The 12,351-nt window shown below is 42.7% G+C and overlaps 1 protein-coding gene across 1 annotated transcript in view; it reads right to left on the bottom strand.

Annotated features, from left to right (window-relative positions):
* The window catches only part of Col6a6 (collagen type VI alpha 6 chain), a 119,842-nt gene that overhangs the window by 23,873 nt on the left and 83,618 nt on the right, over positions 1 to 12,351 (bottom strand). The window contains exons 29-32 of the mRNA XM_004625220.2: positions 8,161 to 8,223; positions 7,040 to 7,075; positions 6,890 to 6,926; positions 4,728 to 4,739 (exon numbers count right to left, since the gene is read on the bottom strand). Coding sequence (XP_004625277.2) covers positions 4,728 to 4,739; positions 6,890 to 6,926; positions 7,040 to 7,075; positions 8,161 to 8,223 — 148 coding nt within the window. The remainder of the gene's footprint in view (positions 1 to 4,727; positions 4,740 to 6,889; positions 6,927 to 7,039; positions 7,076 to 8,160; positions 8,224 to 12,351) is intronic.

The raw sequence follows: 12,351 nt of genomic DNA on the forward strand, positions 1-12,351 counted from the left end.
ATTATAGGAATCATTTATTAAAAGAAGTTAAGCTGTACAAAAACTATGTAAAATATACTCTGTATTTTCTCTTCTTTCTTGTTGCATTTAATCAGAAATATAGCCCAGTTGAACAGAAATACATGATAGCACAGAAAAATAAAATCTTATAAGAACTCTTAACCAGAGGAATTTGTGAGAGCCACACCTTGGAGCTGGGAAAATATTTTAGGAAAGCCTATGAGAAGAGGGATGAAAAGAAATATTCCCTAATTCTGTGAAGCAGCTGACGCAAACTCAGCTACTCCAAATCAACACAAAAGTTTGTGTTGGCTTACAGCGTGTGGCAATTTCACTCCAGTGAGTTGACTCTAAGTCAGTGAAGCATCACAGACATACATGGTGGAAGAGAAAGAGCTCATAGCATGGCAGCAGGAAGCAGAGATGGATCAAGGGCAGAATGAGGGAGACATACTCTTCCAGGCTATACCCCAGTGATCCACTTCTTCCCATTATCATATTTAGTGCTGAACCCATCAATTGACCAAGCTAGTGATAAGTATCATTCCCCCGTGTTCCAATACCTCCCCCAAACCCCACCTAAATTTACATGGGGATTTGGCAGAAAATTGAGATATGAACCATAACATTCCACCTACAGCCCCCAAAGACTCATGTACATCTCTGTGCGAAATGAATGTAGTCCATATCTAAGATTTTCTGAAGTCCTAACAGTTTCAGCACTACTGAAAATTCTGAATCCAAAGTATTCTCCAAGGTTTAAGGGAAGCTCTTAACCGTAAGCTCCTATAATGATGAAAGGAAAGTTAAATATTGCCAATATACAATGGCACAGTGAAAATTTCCTTTCCAAAAGGGAGAACAGGGAGGATAGAAAGAAATTGGACCAAAGCAAGACTAAACTGAAACACAGCAAATACTAAGTTCTGCAGTTTCATGTTCAGCACTCAGGCAAACTGTACTGAGATAGGAAATCCAAATGGCTTGGGCAACATTACCCTTACAACCCTCTTCATGGCTGTAGACACCATAGCCTAACTTTTGGACCAGCTTTTCTCTCTTTTTTCTTTGCTGCATTATAGGGAAGGGTCTATTGGGTGTTCAGGGTCTCACTACTAGATCAGACTCATAGTGATTCTCCTGTTTACAGCCTCCCAAGTGCTGGGATTACAGGCATGTGCCACCATACCCAGTCTCAATTGCTGTCTCAGGGGGCCCTGGGGGTGGGGCCGGCACAACATGGACCAGTTTTCTCACTTCTTGAGATTTCTTCAGACATTCCACATTGTTCATTTCTCTAACCTTCTGGAGTTTCCACTGTACTTTTGCCTTTCCAGCCCCAAATATTTAAACATTTTAAATAATTTATATATTAAAACTTGTAAGATATTGTGTTTAAATCTTGAATAACTTAAACATGCTGTTCTAAAGGTGAAGCATGCTCTTTTCTGTAAAACTCAAAAAAAAAAAAAGTCTAGAAGGCAATGTAATTTGGAGACTGGGTCAAAGGCATGCTCTGTGGCTAGAACTTACTCAAACTAAAATGAGCCCTTTAACAAATGTTAAAAGGGTTTAAAGAGACAGCTTAAAAAATTCCGTGGAGAATTTCAGAAAAAATAGAAAAGACTGGCCAAGAAGTACACAGAACAGAGACATGCGCAGAGTCAACAAGAAAGAGCAGGGTGCGGAGCTGACCCAGTACTATGTGATCTAGGTTGATTTTCTAGTTCCAGCCCAAGAGTAGATATCTACTAACTGTTGAATGATTGAAGAAGGGACAAAAACCCAGTTTTCTCCTACCTGTTTAAGAAGCACAGAACTTTAATAGCATGAGAAGTGCCTGTTTTTCAGATGTAAGCTGGTGTAAAGGAATCCCAGTGATGCCTCCCTCAGGGAGCTTAGAGATAACAGCACAGCCTGAGGCCCACAGGATCTACGGAAGGAGCTTTGAACCCAGGCTTGCTGGGCTCCGCTGGGCTCCGCTGGGCTGGCTGCAGGCTCGCTGTTTCCCAAGGCCCCTGGCTTCCCACAGTGGACACATTCTTCTGTCCTTCCAGTTCCTGACTCCATGACCTTGATGGGTAAAAGGAGTTGTCACCTGGCCAGTGAGGATAAATCTCAAATGCTAATCAAATTGTTCCTTCCGTGGAGGAGGACATAATTTATCACCTAGAGCTCTAATAGGCTGAGCAGATTCTGTTCTTAAATTGAGGTCATATTAATTTTGCAATTAAAAGTGACTAGAATTATGACCAAACGTGAAACTGGTTCCAATAGCCTTTTGACTGGATTGTTATTTATGTATGTGAGCAACAACAGAATTTCAGGTGTAAGTAAGAGATAAAAATAAGAAAAGATTCAGAGCTGGCTGAAGATATGGAAAAATTCAAACTTTTGTGAAAAAAACCACCCAAGAGCTAATTCATCTTACAAAGTACAATCTCTGAAATCCAGTAAGCATCCAGGAATCCCACAAATTCTGAAGCGCTTGGGGTGGATCCCCTTGGCTGCCAGGAGGCCTCCTCAAGCATGTGCAAAGCCAGCTGTCGAGGTTCCGTGGCTATGCACTGTGCCCTGATGCTGCCACTCACCACAGAGGCAAGTAGGAGAGTGTGGCAGGAGCAGCCCAAGCCTCTGCTGTGGAACTAAAACACAGCACTAACAGCCCCATCCAGGCCGCCACTGGCTTTGCATTGGTTCCAGGCCACCCTTCCAAAGAGTCCTCAGTCTTTACGCTGACCCTCAACAGTCCATTCTTCCCGCAGTGGCCCAAGCAAACTTGAAGAAATTGTCCATTAGATCATGCTCCTCGCTGCATTCCTCTCAACAAACCCCTTCCTACCTTCCCATCACCACGCTAATCAGATCCAGCCTCCATGCTGTAACCTGCGAAGCCCAGCGTATTTCACTCCTGCCTCCGTCTCCATCACCTGCCGAGCTCGCTCCCACCACTGTTTCCCAGTCATCCAGATTCTGTCAGTTCCTAGGAGGTGCCGCAGTCTGTCCTGTTCTGCAGCCCTTGCACCTGGGTTTCCCCCTGCCTGGCTTTTGCAAAGCTGTGGGTCATGAGCAAAACCTCAAGTTCACTACCTAAAACTGCAAAAGCATCTCTCCATGCCTGTCATGTTATTCTGTACCAGAGCATCCTACGCTTTACCTCTTTCATAACAATAGGATTCTGAGTTCTTTTGTATATTTATCATCTGATCCCCCATGAGAAAAAAAGCTTCTAAGGACAGGAATCTTTTTTTTTTTGAGGGGACCAGTTTTCAAACTCAGGACCCTGAGCTTGCCAGGCAAGCACTTATTCTACTGAGCTATCTCCCTGGCCCCAAGGACAGGAGTCTTATCATTCAACTCAGTGTCCCAAGTACTTAAAACAGAGACTACTTTTTTTTTTTTCAGTAAGCACATATTTGTAGCACAGGATGATCACGCTCATTTCAGGGAGTCGGTACATGGATCTAGCACATTGGAGTGCTTTTTTCATCCCTTTCCCTGTCCCTTCCTCCACCTCTTGATTCCTTTCTATTTTACAAAAGCTCTATTTCCTTGCTCTTTATTATCTATCTTTAATTCATTTATATTTTGAGTTTCTTAAATAAGAGAAACCACGTGATATTCAAGCTTGTGCGTCTAATTTCACTTGACATGTTTTCAAAGGGCATCCCTTTTCCTGTGGATGACCCACACTTACCTTTACACATAATCGTACTCCATTGTGTATTATACCACATTGCCTTTATCAGCTTGTCAGTTGATGGTCATGTAGGCCACTTCAAAGACTTGGCTATTATAAGTTGTGTTGGCATGAACATGGGTATGCACGTGTCACTGTAGTGTGATGTCTTTAATTCTTTTGGGAAGCTACCCAGAAGGGGAATAGCTAGACCAGGTGGCATTTGTATTACTAAGTTTTCAATAAATATTTGTGAATCAATGAACATTTAGGGGGCAAGTTTTGGCAGACCCATACACAAATTATGAAGGATAAATGTGTATCAGGGAGCTGATGAGTTTATATGGAAAACATCATGTAAGATGCATCTGTAAAATACTTGAAAACTAGTGCTGAAAATTTTTTTGTGTGCACAGCACAGGGGACTGAACCCAGGGAGGCTCTACCACCAAGTGGCATCACAGCCGTTTTTAATGTTTTTTTGGGGGGGATGTCGATTATTAACAGTAAACAAGGCTGCACATTTATCATTATCTAAGCTTCACTTGGTTCTACTTGGTTGCTATCTGATCATCCGTTCTTTCCTGCTGCCCTTTTTTTTAAAACCATAATCCTTAATAACTTGATTACAAAGATAGGAACAGAGAGAGAGAGAGAGAGAGAGAGAGAGAGAGAGAGGCAGACAGACAGAGACAGAGAGGCAGAGAGAGAGACAGAGACAGATTTACAAAGAGTGATACACAGAGACAAAATATATGAGAATAAAGGGGGAAATATTTTTACAGAAATAGTAACTGTAAGGTAAGTGGTGATGCGAGCCCCACAGCATTGTAAATACTGTGAATGCCTCCTGGGTGCCGGTGAAGTGGCTGCGGAGCTCAGCAGCACCAGGTGAGCGCTCAAGCAGCATCCCGCTGCCAGTGCGAGGCAGCAAGGGAAGCCCAGTCGCAGCTGGTAGCGGTGGGCAGACAACCCATTGCTCTAACTTGGCTTTCCACCTATGCGACACTCTAGAGCTTGATTAAAACAGGTCGTAAAGATTACTCACCGTGTTTACCAGCTGGGGAAGGAAAACAAAGGAGACTGATTTATTATTCGGTAGGAAAACAGAATTCTGTTCCGAGAGAACACGTGGGGTGACACACAGCATCGATCGGCAGCCTGAAGCTGGCGGAGGCAGACCTCCTCCCGGGAGGGGCTGACGGGGGAGGCCCGCTGCGTTTGGGATCTTCGAAGGTCCACCATCTCTCTACCTTTGCTGCATGCACATATCGATAGTTGTTGGTTACACAAATCCATCAGAGTTGTCAATTATATACACACCTGCATGTCTATATGTACACAGTATAAGCCCAGGTGAGTTATCACTTATCTAAAATGCATGGAATTAGAGGTGCTTTTTACTTTGGATTTTTTCAGTTTGGAATTTTTTCATATACACAATGAAGTATCTTAGGGTTGAACCCAAGTCTAGCACATAATACGTGGTTTGTTTACTTATATATCTCATCATACAACCTGAAGGTAATATTTATTTGTTTATTTTTATATATTTGGTATAGGGTCTCACTACACAGCTTGGACTTGTGGTGATCCTCGTGTTTTCAGCCTCCCCAGTGCTGAGGTTACTGGCATGTACCATCACTCGGGGTCTCGGTGGCTGGTTCAGCATGCCTGGGGGCAGGGCCGGCACAGTCTGTGGTGCCAGGGATCAAGCCCCAGTCCCTGTGCTTGCCTAAGCAGGTGCTTAGTCCACTGAGCTGTCTTGCTGGCCCCCGAAGGCAGTCACGTGAGATCAGATGTGGGCTCTTTCCCTTGTGCCATCACATCATACTCAAAAAGTTTCCAAGTTTGGAGCATTGCCGGCTTCAAATTTGGGTTGCTTGACCCGCATGTGTGCATACTTACATTTTATATAAGATCAGAGGTGGATTTAGTCTGAAGTAAATCAGCATTAGCTTTTAACCTGCATTCTCCAATATAGCAGCCACAAGCTATAGGTCCTTACTTAAATTTTAAATCAAGAAAATTAAACGAAATGAAATATTCAGCTTTTGGGTCACACTACTCACGTGGCTGGTGGCTCCTCCCCTAGGCAGCATGAGGACACCTCCATGCCTGTAGGATACTTTCCTCAGCAGCACAGCTGCCCGTGTTGTTCAAGCCAGCCATGTGCTTTCACATGTAAGTTATGGCTTATTTCCTTCCTTGTACTAACTCTAGAAGTAACTTTGTACCACTTTGAGATTATAATTTTGCACTTAATCCTTCAAACTTTTTTTTTGGGGGGGTGCGGGTGCCTCAGCCCACCCTGGGGGCGGAGAAGGCGCAGCATGTAGGATCAGGAATCCAACTGCGGTCCGTGCGCTTGCCCAAGCTTGCCTAAAGCAGGTGCTTTAGATCCCTGAGCTGCCTCGGCGGCCCATGAATCCTTGAAACTGTAAAAGAGCAGTACTGATGTGAGTCTGCCTGGCACTCATTATAGTTCACAGGGCGGAAGACCTGTGCGAATTCAGGGGCAGAACCGCCAAGGTTCATGGCCCAGGCTCTCACCTTCAGCCCTACGATGTTTGGATTCTGCTCCGAACAAGCAGTATTCTGAGCGACACTGCTTTTGGAGCTTTTACAAATCCATGCCTTTGAGAACACATGTGCATGACAGAAGCAGGCTCAGAATCTGTTTTTCTCCTTCAAAATACCTTGGGGAAATTTTAACTCTTCCTTTCAGCCCTAATTTTTATTTGGGAAATAAATACATGCGTAAATGAACATCTGACATGATGAAAACTCAGTTTATAATCTTGTGCGTGGGCTTGTCTAATGGTATCATCACATATTATGAAAGAGGAGGCTGTCATACGGATCTTAAATTCCAGTGAGTTCAGTCCTATCAGCTACCTTAAGGCGTTAATACCTCTTTAAAAGAAGTTCAGTGTGACCCTCGACTGCTTTATTTCATCATCAGGACAGTTTTGACCTGTAGTCTTCATTTTCCTCACGTTAGAAGCACTAGATAGATCACCACTTAGTGCTTCCCAAAGATACTCTGGGAGCTAATAGTCACCAGGCCATGCCAGCTCAGAATTTATGTGGTGACCTCTCTAATTTGAAGGGATTGGCTGGTAAATCACCTCCCTTTGAGAGCAGCCCTCTCTGCTTGCTTTCTAGCAAAGCTGACCATTTGAGGGCTATGTCAAGTCCAGTACTTACGACTGTGGTCCCGCACGTACTGAAGGAGCTCACAGGTCTGCAGTTCAAACATAAAACAGAGAGAGTTAGCCAACAGGCTGCCAGGTCACCAAGTTTAAACATGTTTAACAGAGTGTTCAGAGCGCTAGGCAGGAGTCAGGAGATACTTACAGAAAAGGAAGCCAATCCTTTGGCCCCTTTCACACCCTAGGGAAACAAACAGAAAATATTTTCTGACTTAGACACATAGCAGCAGCCAGAACGGGCACTAACACTGCTCTGAGAAAGTGGAGGCTTTAGAAAGCTTGTATTCTTATTAAGTTAGAGGCAATGGAAGGTCCAGGCAGGATACCCATCGTCTCATTAAGAGTTACACGCCAAGGGCAACACACTGGCGACGGCAGGCTCCACATACACAGGCCCGTGAAGCCACTGCCCTGCAGCTCCTCTCGTGTCCAGGGTCGGAGGAAGGAGCTGACAGCTCCACAGAGGCAAGCGGAGCCCTGGATGCTACAAAGGTCTTCACCCCACACTCTGCCTCCACTGCTGAGCAGCAGCTGCCCTGCCAGACCTGCATGTGCTCCTGCTACTGCTGGAGGACAGAGAGAACGGATGCAAACAACATGTGGAGGGGTTACCCTGCAGAAATAAATGCACATGTCTGTGCTAAGCTGGAGACAGAAGACAGGGGGGCTGGGTTTTATTTTGTGCTCAACCCTATGTTTAGAAAAGGAAGAGTCTAGCTACTGTCAGAGAGATACCCAAGGAAAATTGCAACAGCTCACCCAAACTCGTAAACAGTAAGTTCCACATGAGTGAAACTTTGATTACATTCATGATTTATTAATTTCACTTCCATTCATTTACAGTTACTTACTGAATATAGGAAAGGACAATGAAGGCTAAAGGAGCAAAATTTACGGCTTGAGAAATCTTGCTTTAATCTTAGCTCTCCATTTCTTTCCTCAACCCCCAACCTCACCCGTCTCTCAAGAGATACACTGAGTTGACATGTTTTCCTCTGTTCTCATAGTGCGTGATACAGTGAAAATAGTCACAAAGCAGAAGGCATAAGCATTTGGACAACGAAGGTTTTATGCTTCAGTTTTTTAAATTAGTACATGTGTGCTGCACGTAGGGAATGCATTCTCTGCAGGTGGTTGGGACGTGCACACAACGCATCTTACTATTTTTATTTCTCCCATGCCCTAACATCTCTTGCTCGCCTTCCCATTTACAAAACCTTTTCAAATACAAAAGATCCGGGTATGATCTGTGTCTTCTCCACTCACCTTCCGTCCAGGAGGTCCTGGCTCCCCGGGGGATCCCAGCTCTCCCAGAAGTCCAGCAGATATCTCAAAGTAGAATTTCTTTATTTAAAATCACATCCATACATTCATAAGTACATGTTTAAAATTTAAATTTAAAAGTATTTAAAATTCAAAAATGAAAATTCAGAAGTAAAATTTTCATTTTCATTTTAGAAAATTGAGAGATTTCCAAAACACACAAAGAAGGAAAATGGAGCTGGCCAGAGGCTGGGGGTTTGATCCCCAGGCCTGCCATGCTGGCCTTACCCCCAGGGCATGCTGAGATGGCAATTTAGACTGGGAATGGTTACCCGTGCCTGTAATCCCAGCTCTTGGGAGGCTATAAGCAGGTGGATCACTATGAGTCTGATCTAGTAGTGAGACCCTGAACACCCTGTAGACCCATCCCTAAAATACAGGGGAAAAAAAGGAAAAAAAACAACATCCCCAGTAAGCTGGAGGAAAAAACAACATCCTCAGTAAGCTGTTCTCCAAATTACCCTTGTTAACATTTTGGTCTCTTTAAAAAAATTCTTTTGGTGATGAGATGTATGTTCATTCTTTCTAAGTATTTAGATCATACCTTTTCCTGTTGCCTTTTGAAACCAAAGCTTTATCTCTATGTTTTCATGTTACTAAATATTCTTTTGCAAAATCACTGTTTGTGGCTGCATAGTATTCTATTACACAGGGGGACTGTGATTTATTTAGTCCCTTCGTGTTAGTATTAGGTTTGATACTGTGGTAAACAATGTTATTATAAAATTACATGCACAATTGTGATTACTAAGGAAGATTAGTAGGTCTAGAATTGTTGGGCCAAAGGATAATTTTTATCTAAATAAGACAGAGGTAGCTAAACCAAAAACCAAAAATTTCAAAGCTTCAGAAAATAAAACTAACATGTAAAACACCCTAGGACAACAGAAAATATGCTGGCTGGAAATATTTGTAATGAAGTAAGGGAAACAACAGGCACAGAAGTCATGGTATTCAGCTAACTGCCCGAGAGACTTTTCCATGTGCATTCAGCAATACACTTTATCACAGGCCGAGATAGGATTTAGCTCTTGAATATGAATAATATTCTTTAACTCATTAAAACACCATGGGATTCATTGTCTTTACTGTAATAAAAATGAAGCTGTTTAAAATGAATTTAGTGTGCAAAAGCATTGTTTGTGGACTAGTAATTACTGAGCGCTTTCATGCGTCCCAGTGATACTGACAGCGCACCGGTTTCAGTGAAGAAATGGACCTGCTGATCGCATTTTATTTAAACGATCCTGGTTAACCTCTCCAAGGAAAAATGGTAGGTTCCGTTGCTTGTGTTCCTTTCTAATATCTTACCAAAATGAAACTAGACTTTTTTAAAAAGGCAACTGCAACACTGGTAAGGACAGAGAGGAAGACAATGGCCACATGGTTTGGGAGACTGGAAAGCACATTTGTTGGTGGGAGGTGGCTTGGAGACGTGACAAGGCTGGGTCCTGAGATGGCAGCAGGGAAAGCCCGGAGCCCACGTGTGTGCTATCCCACGTCCCCAGAAGGCTTCAGCAGTGCTGCACACCTACAGCAGTGGGGACGAGGGATGAGCTAACCGAAGAGGCTCAGTTGAGGGTCGCAGCAGGGGTCCCCAGAGGCCACTCCACTTTCAGCGGTGGGCAGAGATGCCTTTTCTCACTGGAGCAATGAACCAAGTTAAAACTGAGCTGAGACACCAGGCAGCACTGAGGCCCAGTGGTACCCAAGCAGGAAGACTGAATAAGGCAACTGGTCTTCCAGTTCTTAACCTGGCCAGGCAGCTCATTCTGACACCAACGAGAGGGCCTAAAGCAGGAAAAATAACCCTTCAGGAAACAAAAATAATCTTCAGAAAGATAAGATATTCTAACCATGAAACAAGAACAGTGTACAACAGAAGAGGCACATGGAGAGCAAAAACAAGCTCTGACAAGAAAAGTATAAGAAAACATAAGAAAAAATTAAGGGAACTTTACAAAAAGTAGAGCAAAAATAAGGAAAGAAGTAAATTCAAGGGCTATCTCAATATACTAAATAATAGATATTTTAAAAATAGGGAAGAGAAAATGGAGAGAAAACAATCATCAAAATATGAAATATTTGTCAGAACTGAAGAATACGTATTTTCAGGCTCAAGAGACCTAGGAGATGCCCAGGAAAATGAATAAAAAGGGACGATACACCAGGCCACAAAAATCATGAAATATCAAAATACTGCAGACAAGGAGATGATCCACTGGGGTTCCAGAGACAGAACACTGGCCATGTTTAAAAAAAAAAAAAAAAGATTAACAATTTGAATGGCACAAGACATCACAAAGCAACAAAAGAAACTAAAAGATTCTGAGGACTTCTTTCCAACCTAGAATTGTTGGAAATTAGCTAAAATATCAATCACATCTGGAAATAGAATTCAAGCTATTTTCAAGTGTTAGCTGTATCAAGGAATAGCCGAGTCATTCAGCGTGTCTTAGCAGGCTACTGAATAAGTTTTCCATGAAATGAAGGCACAAGCCTGGTGTGGTGCCGTCTGCCTGTAATGCCAGCAGCCCAGAGGCTGAGGCAGGAGGATTGCTGTGAGTTTGAGGCCAGCCTGGACTAGTGAGTTCAAGGCGAGCCTGAACTGTATAGCAAAACAGGGAAAGAGGGGAGAGAGGTTGCCATTTTTCAATTTAAGTAGACAGATAAAATGTCATTTAAGCAAAGCAAACTTTGTGAAGTTATGGCTCTGCATGCCTGCCCACCCGCTGAGGACAGGTGGCTACATCTGGAGGCGTCCTCACTTGTCCTGACTAGGAGAGAAAGGCAGATGCCAAGCTGCTGCTGAAAGCCCTGCCATACCCAGAGCAGCCCATCACCGAGGGTGTCCCCTTAATGTGTGTGGGGAACCCAGCAAGAGGAATCCAGCTTCAAACTATGTGAAAAACTGACTATAAAGGGCCGGAGATTTAGCCCAGTGGCGAACTCACAAGGTTGTGAGTTCATTTGCCAGTACCAAAAAAAGAAAAACACAAAAACAAACACATACACAAAATAAAATAGGCTAAAAGTTATGGTGAAATTAGAGAAAAATTTGAGGAACAAAATCCCAGTGAAAATTTAGAGATTTTTTTTTTTTTTCAGAACTCGGAATTGAACTCAGGCCCTTGTGCTTGCCAGGGAAGCGCTTACTCTATTGAGCCATCTTTCCGCCCACCACCCCCAGAGAAACTAAAGTAAGAATTAGAATTATTTCAGGAGATTTAAGGAAACATGATGAATTATAAAGGCCAAGTTTTGCCCCAATATTCCAATACGAACTTCTGTTCTTTCAGTAGAAAAGCTGGAAATATTTAAGAGTAAAGCACCAAAATACTCATATAAAGGTGGAAAAGGCAGCCGGGTAGGTGACACAAGCAAGTTACAAAGAGATGAACAAGGGCAATACAAAGGAAATTCAAACATTCCCAAAGGCTAAGAGATGGTGCTGACATGTTTCCCATTAATTGATTTTTTTTAAATGATTAACGTGCCATTGTAGGGACAGAAGCCAATGAACAGCTGAGTTTGTTAGTTGTCATGGTTCTGCTTGCAAGGTTGGGCTACTTTGTTCAAGGGAAATGTCCCAGAGATATTTCAACGCAGAAGATGGCTAGATTAACTTGAAAGCCTTTCCTAATTATTTTGCTAATTATATCGGTCTTCATCACTTGTTTCTGAGAACACGGTGATCAAGGCCAGCCATCCAAAACCATGTTGGAGAATTAAAGCTGAGAAGCAGTCCCAGCTTGCCAGGAGGAAGTGGGAAAAAGGTATCCTCACTCTGTGATCCTGAAACCTACCAAAGTAAAGTCCATGCATGAAGTTCCTATTGTAGTTTCTAGAAAAAAGCCACTAAGTCACAGTAAAACCAACTGTGAGGACAGAAGTGGAAGATGACCTCAAGGATAAATTTTCATCACTTTTTAAAAATTCTTTCTAATTGACATGATATTAAGACAAGTTCTGACTGGTAATGTTCTAGAGAAAATGGATGAAGTCTTTATTAACAGACAATCACCTTAAAACTGTTTTTTTTAGAAACAGATTAGACATATTATTTGATACAATCTAAGTTATCTGAAGAATCATCAATTCACGAACCTGTTCTTTTTTATTTTTTGTATTTTA

This window comes from Octodon degus, unplaced genomic scaffold (assembly GCF_000260255.1).
Source record: "Octodon degus isolate 3935 unplaced genomic scaffold, OctDeg1.0 scaffold00008, whole genome shotgun sequence".
Classification (NCBI taxonomy): Eukaryota; Metazoa; Chordata; class Mammalia; order Rodentia; family Octodontidae; genus Octodon; species Octodon degus.